The sequence below is a fragment of the Vitis vinifera genome, chromosome 10 (assembly GCF_030704535.1).
Source record: "Vitis vinifera cultivar Pinot Noir 40024 chromosome 10, ASM3070453v1".
NCBI lineage: Eukaryota > Viridiplantae > Streptophyta > Magnoliopsida > Vitales > Vitaceae > Vitis > Vitis vinifera.
In genome coordinates, this window is record NC_081814.1 from 13,135,085 (window position 1) to 13,151,659 (window position 16,575).

General features: G+C 38.6%; 1 protein-coding gene across 7 annotated transcripts in view; it reads right to left on the minus strand.

Moving 5' to 3' along the window:
* Window positions 1-16,328, minus strand: part of LOC100253161 (187-kDa microtubule-associated protein AIR9) — an 88,028-nt gene extending 71,700 nt beyond the window's left edge. For 2 of the 7 annotated variants that reach the window (XM_059740158.1, XM_059740155.1), the window contains exons 1-9: window positions 16,142-16,327; window positions 15,938-16,011; window positions 14,755-15,639; window positions 13,970-14,041; window positions 2,224-2,289; window positions 2,002-2,073; window positions 1,835-1,900; window positions 1,665-1,727; window positions 1,473-1,538 (exon numbers count right to left, since the gene is read on the minus strand). In XM_059740158.1, the coding sequence (XP_059596141.1) occupies window positions 1,473-1,538; window positions 1,665-1,727; window positions 1,835-1,900; window positions 2,002-2,073; window positions 2,224-2,289; window positions 13,970-14,041; window positions 14,755-15,594 (1,245 nt within the window). In that variant the 5' untranslated portion in view covers window positions 15,595-15,639; window positions 15,938-16,011; window positions 16,142-16,327. Of the gene's footprint in view, window positions 1-1,472; window positions 1,539-1,664; window positions 1,728-1,834; window positions 1,901-2,001; window positions 2,074-2,223; window positions 2,290-13,969; window positions 14,042-14,754; window positions 16,012-16,141 lie in introns of all 7 variants that reach the window. The other 5 variants (XM_002274911.5, XM_059740159.1, XM_059740157.1 and 2 more) reach the window with 4 other exon arrangements.
* Between the last annotated feature and the right edge of the window lie 247 nt (window positions 16,329-16,575).

Below are 16,575 nucleotides of genomic sequence, written 5' to 3' on the forward strand. Positions count from 1 at the left end.
CATTTGACTCCTGCCAAATCATGACATCCTCAACACCCCTTCCAACCTTCTAAAAAGATCCTCCACCTCTCTCATTTCCCAATCATTATCTTGTCTTGTGAACAATGGATTCCAACAACCCACCTCCCCCACCTACTCCCAGATCTGGTCTACCCAGGGATCTTTTACAAAGGCTATTGAGTACAACTGTGGGAACGCCTCACCCAGGGTATCCTCACCACACCACTTATCCTTCCAAAATCTCACCCTCCTTCCATTCCCTACCCTAAAAACAATCCTTTTGTTAAAATCCTTCCACCCTTGTCTGATAGCCTTCCAAAGACCCACCCCATAACCTTTGCTTGATGCTCCAAAACACCAACCCCCCTCTTCCTCTCCATACTTTCTTACAATCAATATAGTCAGCAATGAATAAAATATCCAACAAATGAAACCAAGTGTTTTGCTCCTTGCTTAACTACTGGATTACCACTTGACTAGCCAAGCAAGGAACCCAATAGAAGGAGCATCCCACCTTACAATCAAGATATATTGTTTTGTGAAATCATCTATCAAACTTCCATGAGTCTCCTTCCCTATTATACACTGAGAAAATAACAGGAGTAGAATTTGGAAAGATGCCTATCAAAAAGAAAAAAACAGTAGAATTTGGAAAGACGCAAAACTTTAACATGTAGTAAGTCTTCTAATGTTGCTAGTCTCTCCGCCGAAATAACTAAATTCACTTTAATATGTTTAGAGTAAGCCCTCAATATTGTACATAAATGAAGCCATATTGAGTACTTCAAGGGCTTTAGGTAACAATTAATTCTCTATTTTACATAGTTTTGACCCTTTTGGGTATTGTAAATTAAATAATGATTTTGATATTGGATAACTGCATGACCCTTTACTTGGGCACTCACCTCAAAATGTGGCTTGTCCTTAGGCTCCAAGAGACCCTTGTGCCTTCCATGTAAAGCATGGCCCTTGATCCTCTAACAACTATGATTTCAACAAGATTGTTTCCTTACACATTATCATCCCATCATGAGGTAATACCTACACAATAACCTGGAAAAGGACCATATATTGTTGAACTAGAGTACTTATCAAAATATGTATATATATATATATACACATACATTGTTCAGCTAGAGTGTTATAACTAGTTGATTGTCCAATCACCAAAACAAGTGGATCCAGTGTTCTTATATCAAGAGTTTATAATAGTTAAAGACGCATATTAGGTATTGCTGTAAAATGACTTAGTTGTGGAATATGACTGAGATGAATGATCTCTCACTATGGAGCTTTTCCCTTTGAAGGAAGTAGACAGTGATACAGATGATTAAGCCCAAGTTTGTGCCATAACCTACAACAGAGTTACCAACTAACCTAGTAAATTTTATCACAAATATTTCAATTACAGAAGAAATATAAAACACCCAATTAATATTGTAACATCCCCTCATATTTAATGGGAAACCAACCTCAAGTACAGGTAAATATGGGAAACCCTTCAGAGTTGATATTTTGTTTTTGCTGGCAGCCAGTACCTGTGCCAATAAAATGTTAAATATACAAATAAATACATACATACATGCATGCACACACACAAACATCTACAAAAAAAAATGTAAGTAGAAGCAAAAAGGAACAAAAAATTCACACAACAAGCAAACCTGTAGTCGAGGTTGGCTGGCCATTGAAAGAGACTTCAGCTTATTTTGAGCAACAGAGAGAAACTAGGAAAAGAAAAGAGGAACAATAATATATTATATGGTGAACATGTTCAGAATTAGAAACAGTAAAGCAGGTCAGGCAGAACTGCAACCTTTTTTTAAAGACTTACCTCCAAATTAGGAAGCAGAGGAAGGCTTATAAGTGACGTGATTTGATTTCCAGCAAGATACAGTTGCTACACAATTAATAAAAAATTTCAGGACCTTATTACATGGGAAACTAAAATATTTCAACACCATGACATTCCAAGAGATAAAGATGCACGAGGCACCAAACCTGTAGGGCCTTGCAGTTCTCAAGTGGCTCAAACCCAGGCCCTTTGAAGTCATTAAAGCTCAAATCAAGAACCTGGAAAGTGAAAATTACTACCAATGAAACCCTTCCAATTCTGTAGTTTTCATGAACTTACAACTAATATAAATGTTCAGTCTCTGAACAGAAGGAAAATAGATATAACTAAATAGACAAAACCATGATATCTTAATTCTGAAAACAAACCTTAACCCGCTTCAATATTTCAACTCCTTCCAATGTAGACAAGAGATTATCTCTAAGATAAACAAACTGCCAAAGAAGAATTGAAGTTGAGGAATAAATAAATCACTGAAGAAATGATCAAATTTGACACACTCCCTCCACTCTGAAATAGATTCTAGGAAATAAAAAGGAAAACCCTTTGGCATATAGCAATTTAAAATCACATGGAACATGATTGCAAGTCAACAGGTCAAAACAATGTGAGTAGCTACTACATAGAACATTTTTTAAAAATCAGACTTAAGTCAACAATCTATGTGTTCCATATTGTACATTATCTGTAATTCTGCACACTTATATATACACCAGACAGCAACTACCACCTTTTTACATTAAACAGTGGGTCTCATAGACACGTTTCTCCACCAAAAACCTTGTCCATGACCTTAGAATACAAACATCAAAAAGCTCAACTTTGTAGAATGTTGAAGACTGTTGAAGAAATTCTGTGATTGAAAGAACAGAAGTGCTAGAAGAAAGTTACACTAAAAGGATGCACCTGGAAAGAACACTTTGTCAAGCTGTTTACCCAGACATGTAAAGACCATATTTCAGCAGCAAAGCAACAGTTCACTTCCAGCTGAATTTTTTTTTATGGAAAATATAGTTCTCCTTCCCAGGATCAATTAGGTTACGCTTCCATATTCCTTCTTTGGTGGTGATCTGTTTTGGTAGTTTGGTAAATTCAAAAGAAGAACAAATCTTATCCCCCTGCTCTCTTTTGACATTTAACTGTGTTTTTACACAATAACAGAAGTGAAATTCCAATTTCCTTTTACCAAGTTCACTTCAGTTACAGAATCAAGCAAAAGGAACATGTTAGTGATGTTCGATCAAAAAAAGGATTTTTTTTTTTTTTTTGATAGGCAAAAGCACAAAGATATATTAGAAAAAGGGAGCTTGAAAGGCGTCCCAGAACATACAGGGAGTATACAAGAGACACCTAAAGCAAGCAACAAAAACACAAACACTCATCGACCCTCAACAAGAACCCAACCAATCCACAAAGTTAAACAAAGATAAAGGGCCTACAACTATAGAAGAATTAGCCCAAGATAAGAGATTACAAACAAGAGAGTTTTTCAATCTTTGAGTCGACAAAGCCCCGTTATCGAAGACTATCCTATTTCTTGCCTTCCAAATTGTCCAAAATAAACAGAGAGGAGCTGCCCGCCAAACCTTTCTATGATTCTTGTCCTTAAAAGAGACATACCAACTTAATAGAGTGTCTCTCACCGAAAACGGCATCACCCAATTGACCCCAAAAAGAGAAAGCAAAAGATCCCACAAAATCTTCGTCTTAGAACAATGAACAAGAATATGATTAATCGATCAAAAAAAGGATTATATTCCTAACTTCTCTTTGGATATAGATTACCAAAGGGTTCAAGTTATTCTGATGACTATGATTTTTGCAACACAAGTTCAATTCTTTAAATCCATGTCATTAATTTTCTTTTCTAATCAAAACTATAGTTATGTACAAACAAGAATGAGAGGCCCTACACTTGGTGAGGTGATTTATTTCAATACCCAAAACCTCCCCATCCTAAAGTCAAGGCTTGGTACTTGTCCTCTTCGAGCTTGTTCAAAAGGCCTTTCTCATTAATCCACCTTTGTTTTTTTTGCTCTGACTAATTTTATTTGGAAATCTAATGCCCCTTCTAAAGTAAAGGTTTTTGCATGGCTCATGGCTAGTAAGAGGATTAATATCAATGATATCTTCTAGAAGTGGAGGTTCTTCAAAGCTCTCAATCTAGAGTTAGCTGCCAAGTGCAAGAAGAATAGTGAATCAATCGATCATCTTTTCTTTTATTGCCCTAGTGGAATAGATTTTTTTTTTTCTTTTGATAGGTAAACAACACAAATATATTAAAAGCACTTGGAAATGGTGCACAAAGTATATAAGATGCAATGAAAAACAAGCAAAAGGGAACATAAAAAACCAGCCAACACCCAAAATAAAAGACGTCTCCCTAAAGCCTAGAAAAACAAGAAACCCCCAGCATAACAAACACAACCTACAACACTAACCAACAGCAACCCCTCTAAGCCAACCAACAGCAGCCCCAAAAACAACCTACAAGGTCACTTGCAAACCATCTCCCATCCAATACTCTAGCTCCTCTCTCTTTTGTTTGAATTGCAATATTAGATCAAGCATTCCAAATTTTGAAGCTCCCTAACAAAGTGAGGAGTGGAGGAGGGCCTCCTCTCCACAGCCAACACCCTACGACCCTTTCCGATATTAATCTTTCCTAGCAAGGAAGCAATTTCCTTCTCATGCCCAACCACTGGCAATCCCAAAAACTCGCAAAAAGAAATAAATTTTTGAAAAGAAAGATCGAAGAGGCTTTCTATATCCAATGGGCCCCTACTAAGACTCCCAAAACCCAAAGCCCCTTCTCACTACACACTTCTAGGTTCGCAGCCTTCGCATCCTTAGGCTAGATCTCTAGGACTTCCACAACCAACCCATCACCAAAACTCATATGCAGAGGCCTGCAAACATCATCCTCACCTTTTGCTAAAAGACCCACTCCCTACTCCCTCCAAGGGACCAAACTCTTTGGATGTGGAAGCAGCCAAAGAAGAAGACCTTCCCCCCATCAAGCACATTGGAGTCAAAGACTTACTAGAGAAACCTTCCACTTCAAATAAAATAGTGATGCCGACAGAAGGCGTAGGGAAAAGCAACCAAAAAGAGAACTCAAATCGTCTTCGCAACCTAGCCTCAAGGCGTAGGGAAGAAAGGGGGACTCTATGGAAACAAGTGATTAGTAGGAAGTATGGGGTGGAAGAAGGGGGGTGGTGTACCCGAGAAGTAAGGGAGGGGTATGATGTAGGGTTTTGGAAAGAAATAAGGAAGGAATGGCCTTTAATAAAGAGCAATCTTGTTTTCTCCATGGGGGATGGTAGAAGAGTGAGATTTTGGGAGAATAAGTGGTGTGGTGATGACACGTTAAGCCTTTCTTTCCCTTTGTTGTTTGCATTGGCAGCTTTTAAAGAGGAGTGGGTGGCAAAGGTGTGGGATGCTTCGAGGGAGGAGGGGGCTGGAATCCACATTTTTCTAGGCTATTTAATGATTGGGAGTTGGAGACGGTGGAGAGATTCCTTGTCACCTCACAAGGAAAGAAGGTGCACACTAATATGGAGGATAAGGTTCAGTGGAAAGAGGCTAAGAATGGTTTGTTTTCTGTTATAGCCTATTGTAGCACTTTAGCAGGCATCCGTATAGTCCCATTTCCGAACAGCATTATTTGGAGCTCTTGTGTTCCCCCTAAGGTTGGTTTTTTTGCTTGGGAAGCCTCATGGGGTAAAGTTTTAGCCTTGGATGAGCTAAAGAAGAGGAGTTGGTCTCTCCCGAATAGATGTTTCCTTTGTTGTGCTGCTGAAGAAACCATTGATCACCTTCTAATTCACTGCACCAAGACTAAGGTTTTGTAGGACTAGTTGTTTACCCTTTTTAATGTGTTGTGGGTTCTCCCTTTGTCAGTTAAAGAGGTCCTTCTTGGGTGGCATGGCTCTTTTATGGGCAAGAAGAGAAGAAAGGTTGGGAGAGCAGCCCCTTTGTGTCTCTTTTGGACGGTTTGGACGGTTTGGAAGGAAAGAAATAGGATTGTCTTTAAGAATGAGGAGTTTTCGAAAGGTGAAATATTCTTTTGTTAGTAACTTTTGGTTGTGGGCTAAGTCGTGTATAGATGAAGGGCCTAATTCTTTAATCAACTTTTTTTTACTGGTTGGGCTCTAGTTGAGAGCGGGGGTGTTGTTTTGAACTCCTCTCTCTTTTGTTTCTGCCTTTTAGCGCCTATTGTATACTTCCTATATGCTTTGAACTGTTTGTTAGACGCCCTTTTCTTATTAATATATACTTTTACTGTGTCTTTGCCTAACAAAAAAAAAATGAAGGCTCTTCAGAAGAACTCTACTTGAGAGATGGTCGAGCTCCATCAGGAAAAAAAATGGTGGGAGTTTTTAGTATAGTACAAGTCAGATGAGACAATTGACAGGCATAAAGCCAAACTAGTTGCCAAGGGATACACCCAAACTTATAGAATTGACTATCAAAAGATCATTTCCCCTATGGCCAAAATAAACACCATTAAAGTCATACTCTCTCTTGCGATTAATCTAGACTAGCCATTAAGACAGATTAATGTAAAAAATATCTTTTTCCATGGTGATCTATTAGAGAAGGTGTACATGGACCCCCCACACCTTCGAGGCTTACACCAAAAAGAGGCAAGGCATGCAAACTAAAAAAGGCTTTGAATGGATTAAAGCAGTCATCAAGGGCATGGTTTGGCAGGTTGAGCTACTCGATGAAGGAGTATGGTTTTAAACAAGCAATAGCAAATCACACTCTATTTTATAAGAGAGATGGTGATGATATTACTTTACTTAGTGTTTATGTTGATGACATGATTGTTACAAGTAGTAACTTTACAAAAATAGAGAAGCTTTGGAGCTATCTGGCCAAGGAATTTTAAATGAAGAACTTGGGTGCTCTAATATATTTCTTGGGTATTGAAGTGTCTCAGTCCAAGTGAGTACTCTTCCTCTCACAACGGAAGTATACATTAGATATTTTGGTTGAAACTAGTAACTCCGCTTGCAAACCTATAGATACTCCCATTAAGATAAATCATGGCTTGTCTATCTACCCTAATCAGATTCCAACGAACAAACAAAGATATTAGAGACTAATAGGGAAATTAATCTATCTGACCCACACTAGAGTTGACTTGTCATACGCATTTAGTGTTATAAGTCAATTCATGCATAATTCAAGTGACCGACAAATAAAATTCAGTAAATTGTATCCTCACCTATCTAAAGTCCACTCCAAGTAAAGGTATTATGTTCTCCGGACACAGACATCTAAGTATTGAGGTATACATAGACTTTGACTTTGACATATCCAAATTTGATAAAAAGTCTACCTCAAGATATGTGTCATTTGTAAAAGGAAATTTGGTGACTTGGAGAGTAAGAAACAAAATGTGATCTCACTGTCTAGTGCAAAAGCTGAATACGAAACTTACGTGGCCAAGAATTCTCTTAAGCTAGCTTGGGTTTGGTCCCAAGAAACCTATGGTGCTTTTTTGTGATAACACGACAGCTATTGAGATTACAAATAATCCAATACAACACGATCGAACTAAGCATATAGAACTTGACAAGAACCACATCAAGGATAACCTAGATTCTGGCATGATAAAGGTCCATACATCAAGAGTGCAAAATAGTTGGCAAATATGATGACTCATGTTGCTAATAGTTGTTCATTCTATGTAGCGTTATCCAAGTTAGGCACGTGCAATATCTATGCACCAACATGAGGGGAAGAGTCAGTTGTAGATACAACTGTGTACAATTGTGGGTACAACTATGCATACAGTTGTGTACAATCAATTGTGTAGTTGTCAATTAGTTGTGATTTATTCTATATAGTCGTCAATTATTTTGTATAGTTGGCTATTCTAAAATAGCCTTGTGTAACCTTGTATAAATACCCTTGAGATATATGAGAAAATTCATTCGGCAATTTAACAATCGTTAGGGTAATGTGAACCTCTATTTTTTTTTTTGATAAGTAGGGTAATGTGAACCTCATGTCCTTAATGCGTATGCCAAGAGTGGTTAAATTAAGACTTGAGAAAATTCAAAGGGATTTTCTTTGGGGCGGGGGAGCGTTGGAGAAGAGGCCCCATCTTGTAAAGTGGGCTATTGTTTGTTCTCATAAAAAGAAGGGTGGATTAGGGATTAGAAATCTTTCTACTCTCAATAGGGCCCTTTTGTGCAAATGGAGTTAGCGTTTTGCAGTTGAAAGGGATTCCTATTGGAAGCTTAAAATTAGTAGGAAGTTTGGGGAAGAAGGAGGAGGGTGGAGTTCTCGTGGGGTAAGGGAGGGCTATGGGGTGGGGCTTTGGAAGGAAATCAGTAAGGAAGGTTCATTGTTGCTCAATAATGTTTCCTCCTTTGTGGGGGATGGCAAAAGGGTGAGGTTTTGGAATGATATTTGATACAGGAATAATTCCCTTTGCGAGGCCTTTCCCTCCTTGTTTGCATTAGCGGTTTGTAAAGATGCGTGGGTAGCGAACTGTTGGGATTCAATGGGGGAAGAGGGAGGGTGGACTCCCCGTTTCTCTAGACCTTTCAATGATTGAGAGGTGGAGGAGGTGGAGAGATTCCTTTCGACCATTCAAGGGAAGAGGCTGAATGATGATGTGGAGGATAGGATGGTGTGGAAAGGGACGAAGAATGAGATCTTCACTGTAAAGTTCCTTCATAATTCTCTTGATCATAGTTGTGCAGTCCCGTTTCCGTGGAGCATTATTTGGAGCCCGGATGTTCCTACAAAGGTGGGTTTTTTTGTTTGGGAAGCTTCATGGGGGAAGGTTCTTACTCAAGAGGAGGGGCTGGATTTTAGCTAAAAGATGTTCCTTGTGTTGTGCTGAAAAGGAGACGATAAATCACATTCTTGTTCATTGTTCCAAGGCGAAGGTTTTGTGGGATCTCGTGTTTTCTTTGTTTGGTGTTAATTGGGTCCTTCCGTTTACGGTTAAAGACACTCTTTTAGGTTGGTGTGCTTCCTTTAAGGACAAGAAGCATAGAAAGGTTTGGCGGACAGCTCCTCTTTGCTTATTTTGGATGGCTTGGAAGGAAAGAAACAAGATAGTTTTTGATAATGAGGTCTTGTCGATTCAAAGAATGAAAAATTCATTTGTTTGTAATCTCTTATCCTGGGCTAAGTCTTCTATAGTTGTAGGGTCCCTTATCTTTGATTAACTTTGTGGACTGGTTGGGTTCTTGTTGAGAGTCAATGAGTGCTTGCCTCTGTTGTTTCTTGTTTTTAGGTGACTCTTGTATACTCCCTGTATGCTTCGGGTCGCCTTTCAAGCACCCTTTTTCTAATATATTTTTGTGGGTTTATCTATCAAAAAAAAAAAACCTCCATCATCGAGGTGTTTTAAGTTTCATTTGACAAGTTAATCACCATGGAACTCAATGCATGAGAGGATTAGTGATGTTTTCAGATTGCATTATGATAAAATTATCAGATCCTTTTTCTAGCCGATTAGTTTTAGTTTCACTAGTATAACCAAGGAAGCTAAGATCTTAACTTTCTTAAAGATTTGACTAAGTCAAAGTCTTTACATATTAAAATTTCCAAGGGGAAGGGGGTATAATTGTTGCTCTCTTTTATTGATAGATAAATAAACAATACATTCATTATACGAAACAACACCTAACAAAGGGACGCGTTAAAGCATGCACTATGTATACAAAGGCACCAAACAATATATTCATTGTTGCTCTATTGAGTTTCTCAAGGATAAAAGGTGCCTACAAATTTCTTGGGAGGATTTGTAAAATCATAAATCTTTTAAGTGGTTAGGTTTGCTCTTCAAGTCTTTCACTTAGCTATCTAGATCATCCAACCAACCAATGAATTACATAGGTGAGCCTACAATCTAGTTGCTAGGCATTTATAAGGAAGTTTGTGCCTCCTTGAGTTTTATTCTATCCTAGACTCCATTGCTAGGTTCTTGCAGATCTAGACTTACAACTTAATTTTTTTTCTATAGGTAAATAAAGAGAATATTTTAAAAGCGCTTGCAAAATGGTGCAACAGAGTACACATGCATTATACAAAAAAGGGCATAAGGCAAGCAAAAGAAAAACAAAGAAAAGTGAAAGCAAGCACCAACCACCCTGACAAACTGACCAAAAAAGAGAAATCACCACTAGGATCACAACCTTGACACTGAAACCCCCAAAACCCGACCACATACCAAAACTCTCAACCGACACTCAAAACTAGACCACGACCTCACAATAAAGGTTTTGAAACCCCATTGATCTTCCACCTTCCCCTAACAATGAGTAGGGAGCTGTTGCAATTAACCGACCACTCTAATTTGCAAAGTTCTCTCTCAAAATGAGCAACGCATGGAAAGTTTCTCTTTTCACCTGAGACCTTCACCCCACCCCTTGCCCCCTTACCTTTTCATTCTAGCAATGAAGACTCTTTCCCGCATCCTTACCAAGGCAAAATAAGGGGGTGACACTGATGGGTTCTTAGTAAGGAGTAGAAATGGGTTTGGGGCGGAGGTATCTCATTTGTTATTTGTAGACAATACCCTCGTTCTTTATGATGTTAACAAGGAGAAGTTAGAGCATTGGAGTTGGGTCTATATGTGGTTTGAAGTGTGATTAGGGTTAACGATCAACCTAGAGAAAAGTAAATTGATCCTTGTTAGGGATGTCCCTAGCATGGAGGAGCTAGTTAGGATTTTTAGGTTGTAAGGTGGGTGTTCTTCCAGCCACCTATTTAGGCCTTCCTTTGGGTGCCCCCTACAAGTCCTTTAGATTATATTTGGTTCTTAGAAAATTTGAGGAAAAATATGAAAGAAAGAAAATAGAAAGGAAAGAAAAAGTTAAGGAAAGTAAAAAATATATTTAAAGTCAATAAATTATTTTTACATGTTACTTCAAAATCATTTAATTTATTTTAACTCTTCCATATAAAGATTAAATGATTCAAAAACATATAAATTTTTAATTAATTTTAATTATATTTGATTTTCTTTCGTATTTTTCATTTAACAACCAAAAATGAAACCTAAGCATTTTTTTTTCTTTCCTTAGCATTTTCCAGGAACCAAACATAACCTTAGGGTTTGGGAAATGGTGGAAGAACATATTCAAAAAAGGCTTGCTTTGTGGAAGAGACAATATCTTTCAAAAGGGTAAAGGCAAACTCTAATAAAGCGCACTATGTCCAAATTATTGATTTATTTCATGTTCCTATTCACCATCTCGAAGATGGTGGTTGTGAGATTGAAAAAGATTCCAAGGGATTTTCTTTGAGGAGAGGGGACATTGCTTCACAAGTCGCATTTGGGCACTTGTTTGCATGGAAAAACAAAAAGGAGGTTCTATAAATAAGGTGGGACAGCTTGTAACCCCTTTTTTTGGCTTCGAGGTGGGGGATGGAAAGAATGTGAGGTTTTGGAAAGATAAGTGGTGTGATACCAGCCCTTTAAGTGAGGTTTTCCTGTCTCTTTATGCATTAGCAACGTCAAAAGAGGATTGGGTAAATGAAGTTTGGACAGCCGAGGGGGGTAGGAGGGGAAGTTGGACTCCTACTTTCAATAGGTCGTTTAATGATTGGGAGTTGGAAGAAGTGGGAAGGTTACTATGTTATTTGGAAGGGAAGATGGTGAGGGTGGATGAGGAGGACAAAGTGAGTTGGGTGAAATCAAAGGACGGGGTTTTTTGGTAAAGTCCTTGTATAAGGCTATGCAGCCGGCTTCTTCAGCTTTGTTCCCTTCAAAGATTATTTGGAGGTCTTGTGCTCAGCCCAAGATTAGCTTCTTTGCGTGGGAGGCTTCATGGGGTAGAGTTTTGACTTTGGATCGGTTGCAAAAGAGGGGTTGGGTTTTGGCTAATAGGTGTTTTTTTTGTCAAAAGTGTGGGGAGTCGATTAACCACCTTCTCCTACATTGTGAAAGAACAAGGGAGGTGTGAACTTTGCTCCTCTCTTTCTTTGGAGTTTCTTGGGTTTTTCCGCATTCGGTGAAGGAAACTCTTATAGGTTGGAGAGGCTCTTTTGTGGGCAAGAAGAGGAAGGTGGCGTGGCTTTTGGGGCCATTATGCTTGTTTTGGGTTATCTGGAAGACTAGGAATTCAATGGCTTTTGAGGACGGTGTGTTGTCCATCCAAAAGCTGAAAATTTCTTTTTTGTATTTACTTTGGTCGGAAACCAAATTGTAGATAAAAGATGGGCCTTCGACTTTAATAGATTTTATTGAATGGGTGTGTATACGATAAGGGAGGGGGTTTCTTTGTGCTATCCTAGTGGTTTGGGTTCTTTTGTAAGGGGGTGAGTTGTTCTTCTCTGTATTTATTTGAGTCACTTCTTTAGCGCCTCTTTTGCAATACACATTTTTTCTTACTGATCAAAAAAAAAAAGGTTTGGGCATCAAAAACCTATCAATCCTTGATAAGACTCTCTTGGGAAAATGGTCATGGAGATTTGTGAGTGAACGGAACCCTCTTTGAAAACAAATAATTGTAGGGAAATATGAGTAAGAAGAAGTGGGTTGGCACACTAAAGAAGTGAGAGAGGGGCATGGAATGGGAGTGTGGAAGGCACTCAGAAGTGGTTGGGAGGCACTCAAAGATAGAATAGGTTTCAAGGTTGGCTCTAGCAACAAGGTGAAGTTCTGGATAGACAAATGGTGTGGAGACACAACTTTGCGGGACTTGTTTCTGGCACTTCATTCCTCTTCAAAAGATGCTTAGGTGATTGATGTATGGGATGGTGCTAGTTGGGGCCCAAGGTTTGTTAGACAATTGCATGATTGGGAATTGGAGGTTGATGAATTTTTTGGGAGATTGTATGACCACTCCATTAGCTGAAACTCGAAGGATACTATGGTATGGTTGGGGTTAAAGAATGGTAATTTCTCTGTTAAATCATATTACTCCTCTTTGGCGAGTGGGGGAACGAAGCCTTTACATCGTGACATAGTTTGAAATTCCTAGGTCCTAGTAAGAGTTAGCTTCTTTGCTTGGGAAGCAACCTAAGCTAGGATTTTGATCCTGGATTAGCTTAGAAGGAGAGGTTAGAGGATTCCCAATAGTTGCTACATGTGCAAAGAAGAAAAAGAAACGAGTGATCTTATTCTTCTTCATCGCACAAAAGCATGCGTTTTGTGACAATTGATTTTTGCTTTGTTCGGTATACAGTGACAATTGATTTTTGCTTTGTATCTCTTAAGTTAACACAGGTCTTTTGTTGGAAAAAAGAAAAAAGGCTCAAAAGATTACTCCATTATGCTTGTTCTAGACCATATGGAGGAAGAGAAATAGGAGAGCATTCGAAAATTGTGAAAGTTTGGACCAAATAATCAAAAGTTCTTACTTGAATTTTATTTTTTTAGGAATGGGTAAGATTGTATATTGGTGATGGCTTTTTACCCTTGTCAGAGTTTGTGGACTAGATAGGCTCTTTGTAGAGCATGATTGCTAGTGTTTGTGTTCCTGCGTTTTTTTGGTTTTTTAGTTGCTTTGTATACATCATGTACACTCCATTTTTACTCTAATACATTTACACTTATCAAAAAAAGGGTAGAGAATAAGTCATTCACTTCTTTGGGACACTATTGTGATCTATTATAGATTTCAATTGTCATTGCGATATCCTTCTCCATGTAAATCTAAGTGTCTAAAAGTGTAGAAATAGTTTCAGCATGAATATTCTTCTCCTTCTCCATGTAAATTTAAGTGTCTAAAAGGGTAGAAATAGTTTCAGCCTGTAATGTACATGCACAATTTATTTTGAGGTTACCTTGTTGAAAACTAATACCCATGTCAATGTCACTGTTGTGTAACTCAATTAAGTACTAAAGATTCATGTTTAAAACATGTTCTATTAATCTAGAGGTAAAATATCCATTTCTTTTATGATGCAACAAAAATGAACTCTAATATATAGAATTACTAGGAGCATGAAAAAATTAACATCACCATGTGGCATCAATGATTGAAACTTCATAAACTACACAGGAGCATTTAAAAAGATTATTGTTAAGTAATCCAACAACCACAAATGGCTGTAACTCCTCTAACTCTTTAATTAACAGTCCACCAAATAAGTAATAAGACTAATGCACCCAATATAAGAACAATTTACCTCTAAATTTGGTGACAAATTCAACCCACTAGCATTGAGACTGCGAACTCTATGACCCCTGAGGTCCAACCGCTAGTACAACAAGATAAAAAATAGAAAACATAATATTAGTAGAAAAACAAAGGTTAAATAAGGTCAAGAATAATGTTTTGACGTGGATTCATATCCTAGATGTACAAAAAGAAACAACCATGTGATCAAATGCATGTTATACAGAAATAAGCATCCTCTAGTATTGAGAATCCTAATGGAGATACAGAACTCTCATCCAAGTCAAACAATCTTCATGCTTTATCTTCTCCACATGCTCTGTCAACTCCCAATAGTTTTGGGAATTTACATATGATCACTTCTCAAACATCATGAACATTGAATACCATAGACACTGTAAATAAGCAAGCTGAAGAAAAAAAAATACAAGAAAGAAAAAGTGTTTTCACCTTAAGGGCAGAGAAAAATGCAATCTTTTTTGGCAATAGGTTTTTAACGTGCATGTGTCACCAATACAAGTAAACAATGGAAATAGAAAAAGAAAAAATAGCAATGCCATCCTTACATGACCAAACTTATGATAATCAACATTTCTAACAGTTACAATTGTAAAACATTGAGAAGCTCCAAGAAGAAGAGTGCCTTAAGGTCAACAAAATGAATTTGAACGCAATTGTTTCCTTAATTTGTGAAACCAAGCTGAATAACAATACTTAATAGACCCAAACATCGTTCATCTTTACCAGCATGCATGCATTTTCGTAAATATTGACTAAAATAGATAGTTTGCTTACCACATCGTCACCAGCTTTGATCTCCACCTGTGGGAGAACAATGAACCGAGAATCCCGACTTTCAGGAGTTGCCGCTTTTCTCCTCCCAGAAAAACTAGAACTTCTGTCCATTGATGAGGATAGAGAACCAACTTTCGACCCACTAGAAATAGCTGGTGATCGAGCTGATGGAGAAGAAAGCTTAGAACTCACCTTCCTAAATGTGCTGCTGCCACTGCTGTCCAATGATGAAGTGACCCTTTTTGAAGAAGAGGAAATTGAGGATGCAGATTTAACTGAAGACCTTTTGACAGTCTCTTGCTTCCTTACATCAGACTCAGTTGATGTCCTCAAACTCCTAGTAAGAGGTGAAACCGGCCCCGACTTTCTAGTCTCTGAAACACCCACTCTGGGAGACGTTTTAGTAACCACTGAAGGTAATGAACTCCTTCTAATTTCAGGAAGAGAACGTCTTAATGGGTCTGAAGCCAATGTCGTAGTCTTTTTGCTAGCAACTGAGCTAACATTGCTTGGGCGCTTAGTAACAGAAACTGATGACTTCTCGGGCAAGCCTCCAGTGCTATTTCTTCTCAACGGAACTGAATTTGAACTTCGAGCGGACCCAGACCCAGTTACAGTAGATTTCACCACGCCTGAACTCGAATCTGAGTTGATCTTTGATTCCATTTTCTTTCGAATAGAACCAGTGGGCACCAGGACCTTCGAGGCCGCAGCAACACTAGGCTTTACAGTTCTTGAAACCCTTTTTGCACTTTCTGATGAACTCACAGAGGGCTTTTGTTCAGATACTTGAGGCTTCTCAGGAGGACCTTCACCGGATTGTACCACCGGATCCTCCATTTTGGTCTAAACAAGACCGGTTCTAGTAAATCATCGGCAAAATGTCTGATACAGCCCCAAATAAAGAATAATCAGAAAAATTAAGCAAATGCACACTAATGCGCCGATTGGTTGCCAAGAAAATTACAGGAAAATGAAAAAAGAAAAGACGCCAAAAATTCAAATCTCAGATCTCCACAATTTCACCACCAACGGCGCCAAACACAACTACTCAACTCAGCCGAGCCGCCTTCTCCAAGACTCCAAACTCTACTTTCCCTTCCTTCCCCCCAGTTTTCTCAGCAACCAAACAGAGGCCAACTCAGCCAAAATCCACCACACAACTCCAAAACTCCACAAATACCTCAAAATCTCAGAAATGCAGCAACGCTCCCAGGATGCAAAAACTCCTCCCCCGATCCAGCACCAAATGCAGCTCTTCCAACCAGAATCCAACCATCCGACGTTGATTCAGCCAGGAAAAAAAAACGAAGGAGATAAGACCAAAAAACCAAAATGTGAATGCAGTTAGTATAAAGAAAAAGGAGATGAGAAATGTGGATCTCACCAGAATGGAGCTTAGATCTGGACAAGTATGGAACAGGAACTGCTCAAAAAGTAGAGTAGCTAGGGTTTCGCAGTTGGCGAAGAAAACATGGAGCTTTCGCGGCTAGGCACGAAAAAGATAAAACTAAAGTAAGTGACAGTGAGCGCTGGTGCAGCTCAAACGCCAAAGAGGGAAAGCGAGGTGCCGCTAAAAGCCAGGAGTGAGATTTAAATATCTGGAAAATAAATGATGTGGTGGGACAAATTAAATAATCAAAATGATTTGGCGGAAACTGTGCGTGGGTCACCTCTGTGTTTGAAAATGGTCATGTACAACTCATACCAATATCGGCCAGGCCGACACTTCGACAATAATTCATCTCTGCTTTCTAGCTTAACAATTACTCGGATGTATTCAAATAATGCATCCAAGGCCTGTATAATTTGTTTATTTTC